This window comes from Macrobrachium nipponense, chromosome 46 (genome assembly GCF_015104395.2).
Source record: "Macrobrachium nipponense isolate FS-2020 chromosome 46, ASM1510439v2, whole genome shotgun sequence".
NCBI classification, from domain to species: domain Eukaryota; kingdom Metazoa; phylum Arthropoda; class Malacostraca; order Decapoda; family Palaemonidae; genus Macrobrachium; species Macrobrachium nipponense.
The window spans coordinates 40414005-40429158 of NC_061106.1; the positions used below are offsets into that span (position 1 = coordinate 40414005).

The following is a 15154-nucleotide window of genomic DNA, read 5'->3' on the forward strand; positions in this document are numbered from 1 at the left end:
CACTGACACAGGAGGTTGAGGGCAGGACCTAGCCTGGTGGCTGGACGACAGGAACCTCTTAAGAGGAGTGCCTCTGCGCACTCCCCCCCCGGACATGCAGCTGTTCTCAGACGCATCGACCGAGGGATGGGGCGCACACCTGGAGGAGTTGCTGACTTCAGGAGTGTGGGACGAGAACGACAAGCACCTTCACATCAATGTACTGGAACTCAAGGCAGCGTTCCTCGCTCTCCAAGAGTTCCAGGACCGCTTGATGGGACACTCAGTGGTGTTGATGTGCGACAACACCACGGGTGGTGGCTTACGTCACAAACAGGGGGGACTAGTGTCTCTCCCGTTGTACCAGTTGACTCGGCAGGTGCACTGAGTGGGCCGAGGCACACTCAATAGAGCTGTCGGCACGCTACATTCAGGGAAGAGGAATGTAGTAGCAGACACGCTCAGCCGTCGGGATCAGGTGATAGGGACCGAATGGTCTCTACACCAGGACGTGGCGGAAAGGCTCTTCGACCTGTGGGGGCGACCAGTCGTGGATCTGTTCGCCACCCGGCACAACAGGAAGCTCCAGGTGTTCTTCTCGGCCGTGCCGGACCATGGGCAGCTGCAGAGGACGCTCTTCAACACCCACCGTGGGACAACCTCTTTGCTTATGCCTTTCCCCCGTTCAGCCTGATTCGCAAGTGATCAGTCGAGCACTGGTCACCCCGAATCTCAGGATGATCCTGGTGGCTCCCAAATGGCCACAGGCCATTTGGTATCCGGACCTGCTGGCTCTTCTCGCAGGGAAACCGAGAGAGATTCCCCTTGGCACAACCTTCTCGCCCAGCCACACGTCGAGCGGTACCACCGAGCAGTCCAGTCTCTACGTCTTCACGGCTGGCTGTTATCCACATCTCTTGCGAACGAGAGGCTTTTCTCGTAGCGCAGCAACAGAGATGGCTGGAAACGTCCGTCAGTCCTCTGCAGCTGTGTACCAGGGAAGTGGGCCGTCTTCTGTGGTGGTGTCGTAGACGGGGTCTATACTCCTCTCAGAAGCCACTCTTCAGCAGGTAGCGGATTTCCTCGTTTTTCTTCGCCGAGAGAAGCTCCTCTCAGTCCCCACAGTCAAAGGATACAGAGCCGCCTTGGCGCTCATCCTGAAACTGAGGGGATTGGACATCTCGAACTCGTTCGAGATCTCCTTGCTTATGAGGAGCTTCGAAAGGTCTTGACCCACCCAGGGAACTCAGGCCCCCTGCGTGGGATGTGACTCTCGTCCTTAGGAGTCTGACTCGAACGCCGTTCGAGCCACTCCGAGAGTCGTCAGACAGGGATCTGACCCTCAAGACCCTCTTCTTGCTGGCCCTGGCATCGGCGAAGAGAGTAGGAGGGGAACTTCATGGTCTTTCCTATGATGTACGACACTCCAGGGGATGGGGATCTGTGACGCTCGATTTCGTCCCGAACTTCGTTGCGAAGACTCAGAAACCGTCGATCCCTGACGACAGGTTCGAGTCATTCACGATTCCCTCCCTAATGGACTTTACCGATAATGATGCGGATGAGATGCTGCTTTGTCCTGTGAGAGGGCGCTACGGCGCTATCTGAAGAGAACTCGACACCTCAGGCCTGAGTGTCGACGCCTCTTCGTTAGCAACGGGGTCACCAAGAAAGAAGTATCCAAGAACACTCTTTCATTTCTGGCTGCGTGAGGTCATCAGGAGGGCGTATGAGGCTGATGGTAGTGACGACATCCGTACGTCCCGTCCGAGAGCTCACGAAGTCAGAAGTATTGGCCCTCGTTGGCGTTTCGTAAGAACTTCTCCGTGGCGCAGGTCCTGAAGGCAGGGGTCTGGTCTAACCAGACTACCTTTACGTCCTTCTACCTTCGGGATATTGCCCACAGGTCCTTGGATACCTTTTCCATTGGGACCCGTGGTGGCTGCTCAACAAGTTGTGTAGCTAACCCAGACCCTCGCAGGCTGAAACAGCATCGAGTCCTGGTGTGACTGTGTGGATGGATGTGTGAGTGAGTGAGTGACTGGCTCTCTCTTCCCATCTTTTCCTCCTCCTCTACCTGTGGGCAGAGGGCCACGGTCGTCAACTACGCTGGATGAGGACGAGATGCAGGTGAGCTATATGACAGAGCCCATCCTATCCCTTTCACTAGGGATAGGAGCAGAATATCCACACTTCCTTCTACACAAGGGGGGGAAGTGGATGCCTACAAGAGTCAAACCCATGACTTTATATTTGCTCCTGTACAGGAACAAGTTCTTACATTGCTGGTACGAAGAGATACGCATGCCTCTCTCTTAGTACTCGGTCCAGAGGTCTGATCCATTGATCCTGCGGTGCACACCCCGATCAATCGGACATAGGCTGTGGATCCCTCCCTCGCTCTTACGACCAGGGAGGCTTCCAAGGTTGGGCGAAACACCAGTCTGTTCACAAAAGACTCAGATTCCTCCCACCAAGAAGTGAGTCTTCCTATTGTAAAAGGACCGAAGGTTTGTATGCCGTGTCGGAACAAATGACAATTTGTCCAAAATTGCATTTTTCCTAACTATACAAACCTGAGGTCCTTTTACACATAGCCCCACCTCATGCCACCCCTCACTCTGCAGTTTTTGCTTGGGCCAAAAGCAAAAGTGATTTGTTTACCTCCCAGTCGCGCGCGCGCGCCTGTCGGACAAGCAGTTAACTACCGAACCCCTAACTTGTTCGAAAGCTTACGACCTATCCAGCTGCCGCTAGTACCTTCCTATTGTAAAAGGACCTCAGGTTTGTATAGTTAGGAAAAATGCAATTTGGACAAATTGTATATCCTTACAGGATTTTCCTAGTAAGGATACAGGTACTATCCGACTTACAACCTACTCGACATACGACCACTCATACTTACAACCTTACTTCAGACCAGTTGACCATTGAGTTACTTGGCACTGCGCCATCTCATGAGAACTCTCAGGCATGAGAACTCTCATCACTCAGGCAGCATCAGTTTTGAGTTACCCTGCCCTATCTGCAGCATCATTTGGTATTACTGTACTGTAGACTGAATTGCAAACAATTTACGTAAGAATCGACTTCTGACATGCATGCAAGAACCTAACCCCATTGTAACTCAATGCCTGATTGTACGTAATATATACTATTACATAAATGATTAAAATGTATTAGTAGAAGTACATTATGGTAAAAGGATTGAAATAATGATTGTACATTACATTACAGTGCTAAGTAGGCACTTATATGCAAAGGTTTGATAGTATACCTACCTAGTATGTTGGCCACTTTCTAAGGTTCGACTTACATCCATTCCGACTTACAACCAGTGGGTCGGAACCAAACATGGTTGTAAGTAGGATAGTACCTGTATCGCTTATAAGGTTTGTTACGACAATACCTACTCAGCTTCGGTATTTAACAAAATTTGCCTCATTGAGAGTGTTCTTAGACTTGAGAATAATTTATTATATCCATTCATTGAAGGGAATAACTGGCAACTCAGAATGAATGCAGCCAGACAGTGAAGAGTCGGCTGTATTGTGGGCCAATCTAGTACCATCCGTTCTCGGTCTTGAATGGTGGGTTACAATCTTTCTCTCCTAAGGGATCGAATGCTTCACCGTATATTCCCCATACAATTAGAGACTCAACTACGAATTGAGCGGATTTTTTAGGCAAACATGAATAACATCGTATTCGGTTTGCTAAGGATATCTCTCTGCCTCGGCGAGGAAAGAAGGTAGTAGGAAATTCACCTTAAGATACCGATACGGTTAAGCCTTATGCATACACCGTGGTTAATTACAGCGTTTCCTACTATCCTTACAAGAGTTTGCCTAGATGAATGCTGTTTACCACAATGTGACCGGATTATAAAGGATTTTAATTCGGCAGAGCACGATTTAACATTTATTGGAAAAAGTTCTCAGACCCTGCGGAAATTATTCACAGATCTCTTCGCAAAGCAGAAGATGAACGAGCTTCTGATAGTTGGCTTCCTTTTCCTCGAAACAAGAGAAGTAGCAAGATACGTCATCTTTAATTTGAATAGGGGAATAAACTTTAGTCTTTTTTCCCCTAGTTATATATATTCTTAACACATATTAAAATAAATGGGCGTCAAAGGAAGAAGATGAATGCATCATTTTGGCAATAAAAGGTTGGATTCACAGAAGTCACGTTCTTCTTTCAGCATGTGCGGAAGGTTTTTCTAAGAGAGTAGAGATTTGATCGGAATCTATTATAAATATTGGACCTGAAAAACAAATATTCACTCTGAGTCTGGCGGCGTGCAGACTGAACAGAAGTAAATATGAATGAGAGGATTTTTCAAGGGAAGCTTGATAATTCCTTTAAATATGTTAAAGACATAGATTTGCTGCAGATCGTGCTGGATAGAAAGGGGAAACTGTCCTCTTCCGATACCTCTGTGAACCACATAATGGTTTTCTTCCCTTTCAGAGGGAAGAATCACCTGGTAATTTATGCTATCAATGAAGACATTGAAAAGAGATACTCTGTCTAGACAAAGAATATTAGAGATAGTAGAAAAATTAAGATCTTCGGGATCTTATACAATACCTCCTATACGATAAGAGTAAGAGATCTATACTTAGAATGGGGGATCCTAACAATTTGGGCCTCAGATTCCGTGTTCCGACAAGATGGAACTGCTCCTAATTAAATGTTTCTCTTGGTCCTAAATGATCAAAAGGACAAGTAAAATTTTGGGCTTTAGAATCTGGAATCAAATTCTATGACGACTCGGCAATGGGTCTTTTGGCCAGCATAGTATGTTTGGCAAGAGAACTAAAGCCTTTTATTCCTGGATCAACGCTTCAGATACAGGTTTCGTTGTCCGGGTAATGTAGTGACATGGTCATCTACAGAAGAAAAGGTTTTAACGTTTACTGACAGAGTCTTTGGAACGCCAAAAGGGCTCAAACTACTTCCCAAAAGGTTCAGAGAGATACATTCAAGAACTAGAATCAACCAATTTCAGCTTAGAATCTCTTAAAAATTCCAAGCTCCTTCCCTTCCTTCGGGCAAGGATAGGGAAACTTCTGCGACGAGAAAACTCATCAACATGTAGGAGGAGAACTCGTTAGCAACGGAAGTAGGCAATAAGGATCCTCCTCGGAGGAAGACTTGTCTCTTGGACTTTGGAGATTTCCTATGGTCTACTGGATGGAGCTGACTAAATTTTGATGAATGTGCAGGAGCAATTAGCGTATTTGGTAGGCAGTACTGTCTAAAGAGCCGACTCGTAAAAAGGATGACAGACTTCCGATTAAGAGATCCAAATACCGATCTCCTGTCGGGCGCGACGAACCCTACAGGGGAGTTGTCGCACAAGCGGCCATCTCTGGGGGGAGCGATGCGCTAGACAGGCGAGACGTGGGAAAGGAAGTAACTCCTGCCAAGCGTCTGGCGCCAACTAGGAGCCAGGCGCCAAGTAGGCGCAAAGAGCCTGACTTTACTGTAGATCGTGCTAAGCCAAGATCTTCATACAAGCAACAACAAGAGCCAAATGGAGAAGAGAGAACTTCTGATAGGAGTATAGCGCCCGCTGAGCGCAATATACTTGCCATTCGAAAGGCGCATTCCATGAGCGATACTCCTACCATGCCACAGGAGTATTCGGAACTAGATGCGCCTTCCATAGGTCAGGAGTATTCGGGAAGAGATACTCCTGCCAGGCGCCTTGAGTACTCTGAACTCGATACTCCTCCCAGGAGCCAGGAGTATTCTAGACTTTTTACTCCTACCAGGCGCCAGGGGTATTCGAAGCGTGATGTGCCTACCAAGAGCCAGGAGTATTCTGAGCTTAATACTCCTAACAGGCGCCAGGAGTATTCGGAACGCGATACTCCGGCCAAGCACCAGGAGTATTCCGATGAGCACGATACTCCTCCCAGGCGCCAGGGGTATTCGGAACGTGATACTCCTACCAGGCGCCAGGAGTAACCAGGCGCCAGGAGTATTCCGAGCACGATACTCCTCCCAGGCGCCAGGAGTATTCGGAGAGCGATACTCCTGCCAGGCGTCAGGAGTATTCCGAGAACGAGGAGTATTCCGATCGCGATACTCCTCCCAGGCGCCAGGAGTATTCGGAGCGCGATACTCCTGCCAGGCGCCAGGAGTATTCTGAGCTTAATACTCCTAACAGGCGCCAGGAGTATTTGGAGCGAGATGCGCCTTCCAGACGGCAGGAGTATTCGAAGAGTTTTACGACTGTCAGGCACCAGGAGTATTCTAAACAGAATACTCCTCGCGCCAGCCAGGCGCAAGCCAGGCGCTAGGCTTCATCCAGATGAGATCCAGTTCAAAGAAAGTCCTAGTCTTCTTTGAAACAATGGTGATCTCTAAAGCACTTCATAAGTGACTTGATGATACCTTCAAACAGCTGAGAATTTAAAAAGCTCTTGAAGTGCGAGCTTTTGCAAATTCTTATTCTTTTCGTAACAATATGTCAGGAAGACATATTAGCTTTAACATATGAGAGATGCAACTATGTGTTGACTGATCATTACACGAAGGACTTCAAGTTAACTTACGAGAGATTCTTCTCTCTTGGTTTATACGTATCAGCGGATACGTTGCTGGGATAAGGAGCCGACACTGATCCTTTATTAATAAGTTGAATTTATTTTAACTCAATGTTTTTGTTGGAGGTTTGAAAGGAGTTTGGGGGATAACTCTCTTTCAATTTAGCGCGAACCCTCATGTTAGGAACAGGTGATCGGGATCGGTGTTGCGCTCCTTAGTTATGCCAATAGGCATAGGCATGTTGTCATATAAGCGGATTAGCACCCATTGACAAATGCCAATTAGGCTCGACCGAGTAAGTGGATAAGACCCCATCGGTAGACCCACAAGAACTCTTGGCCACAGATCACTATCTTGCTAAGGCTCTTGAGACGAAGCAGACTCCTATGCAATAGCTAGGAAGTCATCCCTTCGTCTAGAAAACACAGAGGAACTAAGGTCTATAAATACCTACAACATATGTTGTTTACCTGTCTAGTCAGTAATTAGCTGTCTCTTGCCCTCCACCAAAGGGTGTCAATCAGCTATGTATATATCTGACAGGTAAGTTGAATGTATGAAAATGATATTGTTATGATACAATAAAGTTTCATACATACTTACCTGGCAGATATATACAATTAAAGACCCACCCAGCCTCCCCGCAGGAGACAGGTGGGAAGAGAGAATCTGATTAGAAAACGGGGATAGTTCCTAGTCCTGCCACCCAGCAGCAGGCAGGTAGATCACCTGACCTACCTGTAGCGTGTGCCGCGAAATTCGAATTTCTGTCGGGGACGACGGAGTCGATAGCTATGTATATATCTGCCAGGTAAGTATGTATGAAACTTTTATTGTATCATAACAATATCATTTTTACTTTTCTGAAAAGTAAAGTATTATGCTGTCTTTGTCTGTCCTTCCGCACTTTTTGTGCCTGCCCTCAGATCTTGAAAACTACTTAGGCTAGAGGGCTGCAAATTGGTATGTTGATCATCCATCCTCCAATCAACAAAAGTACCAAATTGCATCCATGTAGCCTCAGTTTTTATATTAAGGTTGAATTTAGCCATAATCTTGCATCTGGCAGCAATACAGACCAGGCCACCAGCAAGCCATGGTTAAAGTTTCATGTTCCATGGCTCAGACAGCATTATTCTAAGACCACAGAAGGATAGGTCTAATTTTTGGTGGCCTTGATTATGCAATGTATACAGGAAACTTGATTGCACAGAGGAAACTTCAGTGCATATTTTACTTTTTATTGAGAGCAATGAGGGTCCTCATATCACATTATCAAGTAAAACAATTTCTCTCAATCCTGATGTAATTGCCCTACACCTGGAAGTTTACTTGTCTTGTCTAAAGTGTTATACAGTACTAAATTATTTTTTTGTATTGTAGTATTAAGTAGACATAAGTACTTTTTCATAAACATATTCCACAGATTGATTTTTCTTTGATTTTGTGATAGGTTGCAGTGGTAACTGGAGATGATTTGATGCCTGTCAAAGGAGACTTGATAGCTGCAGGAATTCCAGACATGAAAACAGGGCTGCCTCTTCCCAAGTCTGTACATAGCATGAATGCTTATTTTGGGTAGGTATGTAATGGGTAAATTAACAGAATATGGTTATGTTCACCAAGATGATGGATCCTATGTTGTGCTTTTATGCAGTCTCGGAAATTATTTGGTGTGCTGTAGGATTCTTTTCATATTTACTTTTTTTTTCTTGTCATCTTTATGTATAATAAAACAAAACCATATCCTGTGCATGACAATCATTTGCTAATAAGCTTTGGTACTCATAATTTTTTGTCAACTGAATCTGCACTGAATCATGGCAGTGAAACGTTTATACTTCTCTTAGAAGAGTTCCTGAATGAGTAAAGAAAAAGCTTAGACTAAATTGCTGTCATGTGAAGAAATCTGAGGAAAAGTTTAATGTAGTAATATTGTAGCATTGAAAGTTTTGTAATTTTTTTTTATTTTGTCATAAAAGTGTTAATTGCCCTTTTTTTTTATGACACTTTTATCAAAAACTTTAGTGAAAGAGTTGATTAGCAGAACAGCTGTAAAATTTTCTGAGCAGTAATGATAACTGATTTAGGATAATTTACTGTATTACTTTAGTGTCTTTCTTCCTGTGTAAAGAATAATAGATAATTGTAAAGGGGTTATATAATGTAACTGATACTTGAGAATATAAGCAGATTCTTTAAATGAAAAGTCCCTTGCTTCATAGTAGTTATTTCTTTTACTTCAGAGCTGGTCCAATAGCAAAAGCTCTTGACTGTGGAGCAGATATTGTAATTACTGGAAGGTGTGCAGATAGTTCCTTGGCCCTTGGTCCACTTATGCATTCTGTAAGTAGTAGTATATTTTGCTTTATCATCCTTTTGGGAAAAATGATCATACAGGAGTCTGCTGAACTTGCTCAGCTTACACCTTACAATAGTTACAGTAAAGTGATCATGAGGTGCCAATATTCACATCATCCCCACTTCCAAACTTGCAGATTGCAAACTTTCCAGTGTGCAATGCAGAAATTCTTAATTAAGGAAATAAAGTACTTTTCCTTGATTAGTACACTATTTTTCACCATTAAATGTACAGCAGTTGTATATACAGAAAAGGTAGCTGGCCCAAAAGTATAGGAAAAGTAGAGAATATAATGACCCCCAAGCAGGCACCAACTTGCATAATTAAGGGATTTTGACGTAGGAAAAATCTATTTCTGGGCGAGGAAGCCGTGTCGCCCAGTGAAATGTGTCCTCTTTAGCACTATTTCTAGTAAAATATTGCTATGATACCAGAGAACTGCTAAATTGGACATGTCAGAAGTCTCTGACTCGCTCACCTAAATAAAAGGTGTCGGTATAGAACTGGGGCGAGTGTTAAACACTACCACAGCAACCCCTCCAATTAGCCTTTTCCTCATCAAAAGACCCTGAAAACGGGGAGCCGACCTATAGGTCACACCCAGCTACCCTGTTGAAGGGGACTGCGGCGTCATACTTATCGATAGCATAGAAGCTTGGTGCACAGCAAGGGGGGGAAAAAAGGAAAAAAAGGGGGGGATTTCACTGGGCGACACGGCTTCCTCGCCCAGAAATAGATTTTTCCTACGTCAAAATCCCTTTTCTGGGCTCAGCCGCCTGTCGCTCCGTGAAATTGTACCAGAGAAACACCAAGCTATACTATCCTGAAAGGAAAATCATATTAATGAAATCAAAGGAAATAATAAAATAGTTTAGAATTGGAAAAAATTCAATTTATTTACAAAATATACTATATAGCCAAAACATGTGGCAACATTTGCAACAAGTCACATACATAATAAAATAATTACAGATAATTTGTATGTACGTAAAACTATACACGATTATACACTTATTCTAATAGCTAAGGCATTTGCTGAGGTAGGAAAAATGTTAATGAGGCTGGCATAATTGAAAAGATTCATATGACACAAGGACGGTACTATAATGAGTAGCAGTAGGAGACACTGGCCTTCCTGCAGCTATTGCATGATATTTAAGATCCTCTAAAGACTTAAGGTAGTGCTTTTTGAAAACCAAGGGTGACTTCCAACCAGTATACTTCTTCAGATCATCAAAGTCCATATATTTGAAGAAGTTAACAGAAGTTGCTATTGCCCGAATGTCATGCACCTTGGGAAATGACCCTGGGCTGGCTTTCTTGATAAAATATAAAATCTGCTGCCTAATGCCTTTTAGAGATAGTGTACCACCATCTTTTCTAATGAAAAGGTGGCCTTCGGAATAGGTAGACGTCCTAGATAAATAGTCCTTAAGAGTTTTTAACAGGACATAACGATGGATCCTGCGGAAGCGGGACACAATCTTCCATGGAGACCACCTCATCAAGGGTCTTCATTCTTAGCTAGAAATTGCTTATTTGGCGAAAGCAACACGTCCCCCAGGAAAGGAACTCAATATGGCGCTTCATCTCTAGATAAAGATGACAGCTCTGATATTCTGGCACCTGAAGCTAGACTCAATAAGAACAGAGTTTTACGCAAAATGGTTTGGTAAAACTCCACAATTATGTATATGAGCAATGTTGGCTGAAGAAGACCATTGTGCAAAGGTTGGAAGCCCCCTTTTGATTTTGTGTATTTTGAAAATTCAGATTTACTCATAGTATACATAATTGTGGATTTGTACTTATTACTGGTCATGGTATAATGATGTACTATGCAAGGGGGAGGGTGTGGTTTGATTCTTGAGTTAGTGACATAAGTATTAATACTTTGAAATCTTTCCTGCTGTGGAGAAAGCTGGAGAGCCTTCATGTCTGTGGAAAAGACTTCAACCATTAAAAATTCACAAGCATGAAAGAAATGGGTAGTTTTGGGCAGATGGAGGTGAAACCCAAAGTAAGTAGTATACCTGCTTCATGAATATATATATAACAAATTTGTAAATAGTGCTAGTCCTACTGAAAAGGCTATAATGTGACTAGTGTGTGTATAAACCTTTTTAAAGATTAATGAAAATGATCTTTCTAATTAGCATAATCATGTGTCACCAGCTAAGAGTGAGGCACTTTAATCTGTCAAAAAAAAAAAAGACAAAAGTAAAAACTGGAAATAAAGGAACCCAAAGATTTGGCTGCTAACGCTAGGAAGGCAACTGCTCTAAACACTGTGCTGTTTTCTAGCATCAGGTTTAATAACCCTCGGTTTGCTAGGAGCTTATCTTGGCTACAACTAAAATGTGGAATAGTTGGCTTAGTGCAGTTGTAGAATCTGCTGCTTTCCAGATATTTAAGCATGTAGGCAAATTCATTTCTGCATCCTGCTGATATCTCCAAAACTTCATGTGTATCGGTTTTGTTTTCTATTCCCTCATATCTTATTATCAACTTTCTTGTAACTTGTCTCTTTCTCTAGGCTCATTTCCCTTTGGGGCTTTCTTGGGTTCATGGACTGTTGATTCTGTCCATAAGAGTTTTCAGCTAAATATTTAAAGAAAGAAGGAGAAAACTGCTGGTTGAGTGAGAAGGTTCTGGTTTTTGTTAGTATTGGTCAACCTGATGCAGGGATGTCATCAAGATCATCAGAGGTGGCGCGGGGTGTCAGCCATAATTTCTAGTTGGCAGTTTAAACTGTTGTTTTAGATCTGGATCAAATATCCAGATCTAAATGTTTCACTCAAGAAGTTTCTTGACCAAAACTGGTACGTATTGTAGTGAGACTGAGCATGAGAAGGCATTCGTATTTTGAATATGTACAAGTTGGTGTGATTGGGCCCTGTTGCACAGAGAGAAATAAACATAGGTATATGATTAATAGAGTTGTAGTGAGCAGCTAGTAATTTTTCAAAGACATGTTCTTGTACAGTTAAAGTTGCTTTAACTGATTATAATCCAAAACCAGTGATTCCTTTTAAAAGAAACATTTCTCACTCACAGTTCAACTGGCATCCAGAAGACTATGACCTCCTTGCTGCAGGCAGTTTAGCAGGCCATTTGATTGAATGTGGGGCCCAAGCAACTGGAGGCATTTTTACTGATTGGGAGAAAGTTCCTGACTGGCATAATATTGGTGAGTTCAACTTTCACAACTGTGCATCCCTGTGGGAACGTTTTGTAATGTAACTAAAATAAGCCTCCTGTTTGAAGCTTCAAGCTGGTACTATGTAGTACATGTTTTCATACAATCAACTTACCTGTCAGATATATACATAGCTAAGACTCCGTCGTCCCCGACAGAAATTCAAATTTCGCGCCACTCGCTACAGGTAGGTCAGGTGATCTACCGGCCTGCCCTGGGCGGCAGGACTAGGAACCATTCCCGTTTTCTATCATATTTTCTCTGTCGCCGGTGGTATCAACATTGTTGCTGTTACCTCCTGACTTAGATTCTTATTTCATCCTTTGATCATCAGACGTATCTGGATCGTGTTTTTGGCATTCGCTACTGTGGACTGATTTTGGACTTGCTTTTTGGATTTTTTCTCTCAGTATGTCTGATTCAAATGTGAGTGAGAATGTGTGTGAATGTAGACTGCAGGGTGAGGATACCGAAGCTTCGGTTGATCCTCACACTGTATGTCGTAAATGTAGGGGGTTTTCAGTGTTCTGCTACTAATACTTGTCATGAATGTGAGGGATTAAATGCAGAAGAATGGAAGACTTTAACTTCTTATTTGAAGAAGTTAGAGAGGGATAGGGTTAGACGTCTGAAAGGTGTGAGTACAAGGCCTATTGAGCCTTTTATTGATCCTTATTCTAATCCTGATGATTTGGATTCTCCCTATTTGTCTAATTCACAAGCTTTACTTTCGGAATCGGCCTCGGAAATCGCCGATCTGAAAGCTACAATTCGGCAGATGAAGTCCAAAATGGCGGACTTTCAAGGTAAGGCTAGTGAAAGTGAGCATTACAGTGAAGTGAGTTCTCCCAGTGTTGTGGAGGGGGCGTTTGATCGTCCCTGCGACGCTCCCAGGCCTAGACCTCTTCCAAGCTCCCATGCCCAGAGGAGAAGGAAAGTCGAAAGCCTTAAGGAGGTCGTGGGGAATCCCCAACGGTCAGATGTCCCTTCAGCAGGCTCTGTTTCGTTGCAGGCTGCTCAGGGGCGCTTTAGAAAAAGCGTCCTGCGTGAGTGTTTCTCATCCTCTCCCTCTCTCACCTAAACGAGGGTGGAAGGAGTCGGATATATCTAGGCCTCTGAAACAGCATTTGAAAGAACCTGAATTAGATTCGAGCCCGGAGCGTTTCTCAGATGAAGCACCCTCGTCTATTAAGAAGGCGAAGGTGCGTCAGCGTCACCCGACGTTGACGTGGAAGAACACTTTCCTACTTCTCCCCCGATGGAAGATGACATGGAGAAGCTTCAAGGAAGATTCTCTTGGCAGTACAGGAGCAACTAGCCTCTTTGGTGGGAGTGTTAGCGAGGGATCCTCCTCGTAGGAAGGACGTTGCTCTTTCCAATCAAGAAGTCTCGTCCTCTCTCCCCTGCAAAGCGAGAGGCGTCATGCAGACGTGAAGCTTCCAAACATATCGCAGAGGCTTCGGTTTCGAGAGCGAGATCGGGAGAATCTTACGGCAGACACGTAATGCCAGATAGACGTGAGGCGTCTTCTAGGCATGAAGCGTCATTTAAAGCGGCTTATAGCGCGAGGCTCCAACCAAGGTATTGGCGCCAGTTAGGACGCCTGTTGAGAGCGAGGCGTCATCCAGACGTCAGCAGCCAGACAAGCGGGAGGCGTCAGCCAGGACGCTTGCGGACGAGAAGCGTCATCCAAGCGGGAAGCGTCATCCATTTATGGAGAGAAGCCTAGGCTGTTGGCGCCTTCCAAGACTATTAAAGCTGTGAAGAGGAAGGAATATCATTCCCTTAGCCCCTCTCCTATCAGGAGTTTGTCTCCCCCAGAGGAAAGACGTACTGAATTGTCAGCGGAGACTCATCTAGACCCCGAGTTAGAAGTAAACTCGGAGGGAGGAGTATCAGGGAAGAGAAGGACTGTCGAAAAACTATAAAGTTTTGACAGCCTTGCTTCTAGAGGAGTATGGAGACGACTTGGACTCCTGCCTCTCCTCCTCTCCTCGCTCTCTTTTCTCGAGTGCAAAGACGAGAAGTCTTTGTCTTTTCTTAGAATGAAGCCCGCCATTTCGATGAAGAGGGCTCTTCAGTCTTTAGACTCTTGGATGAAGTCGAAGAAGGAGTTGGTAAGAACAGTCTTCTGCATGCCTCCAGCGAGACTAGCTGGTAAAAGAGGCATTTGGTATCAGACGGGAGAGAATATGGGTATTTCTCTTCCGTCTTCATCAGAAGCGGACTTTTTCGACCTTAGTTGACGCTTCACATAGACAAAGTTTGAACTCTGCCCGTATAACTTGGGACATTTCAGAACTGGACCATCTCCTCAAGGGACTCTTTCATGTATTGGAAGTTTTCAACTTCTTAGATTGGTCACTTGGGGTGATGTCCAAGAAAGCCCATGATTCTGAAGGACTCGAACCAGAAGTCCTTCTGTGTATTTTGTCTTGTATAGACAAAGCGGTTCAGGATGGCTCGGTTGAGATCTCCTCTTTATTTGGAGCAGGTCTTCTTAAAAAGAGGACAGTGTATAGTGCCTTTTTGACCAAAGCGGTCTCCCACTCTCAGAGGGCAGCGCTACTGTACTCTCCTTTGTCAGACTATTTGTTCCCTTCTCAGTTAGTGAAAGACATTTCTCGTTCATTAACTGAGAAGGCGACTCAAGACCTTCTGCTGCAGTCGGCAAGGAAGAAGAAACCTGCTACTGCAACGGACAAGAAAGGACCGAGTACATCAGTTCAGCCCTTTCGAGGTGGCCCGACCTCCAGAGCTCCCGCAAGAAGGAAGGCTCCTGAGAAGAGAGGTAGGTCTGCCTTTCGTCCCTTTAAAAAAGGGAAAGTGATGCTTCTCTCCTCCAAGCACCAGTAGGTGCCAGGCTCCTGGGATTTGTGGAGGCCTGGGCACTTATAAACGCAGATGCTTCATCGATGGCTGTAATAAGGAAGGGATATCGTATCCCTTTCCTGAACACTCCTCCCCTAACGTCAACACCGCGGGAACTAACAGCCAAGTACAAGGATCCTTTGCTGAGGGCATACTCTTCGATCGATGGTGGAGCAGATGTG

General features: G+C 44.4%; 1 protein-coding gene and 1 long non-coding RNA gene across 3 annotated transcripts in view; both read left to right on the forward strand.

Moving 5' to 3' along the window:
- The window catches only part of LOC135214620 (uncharacterized), a 56282-nt gene that overhangs the window by 1315 nt on the left and 39813 nt on the right, over positions 1-15154 (forward strand). The window lies entirely within an intron of this gene.
- LOC135214947 (uncharacterized) overlaps positions 7994-15154 on the forward strand; it is a gene marked incomplete at its 5' end in the record, with an annotated part of 31924 nt that continues 24763 nt past the window's right edge. Inside the window, 3 exon segments of the mRNA XM_064249441.1 lie at positions 7994-8118; positions 8787-8886; positions 11960-12092. Coding sequence (XP_064105511.1) covers positions 7994-8118; positions 8787-8886; positions 11960-12092 — 358 coding nt within the window.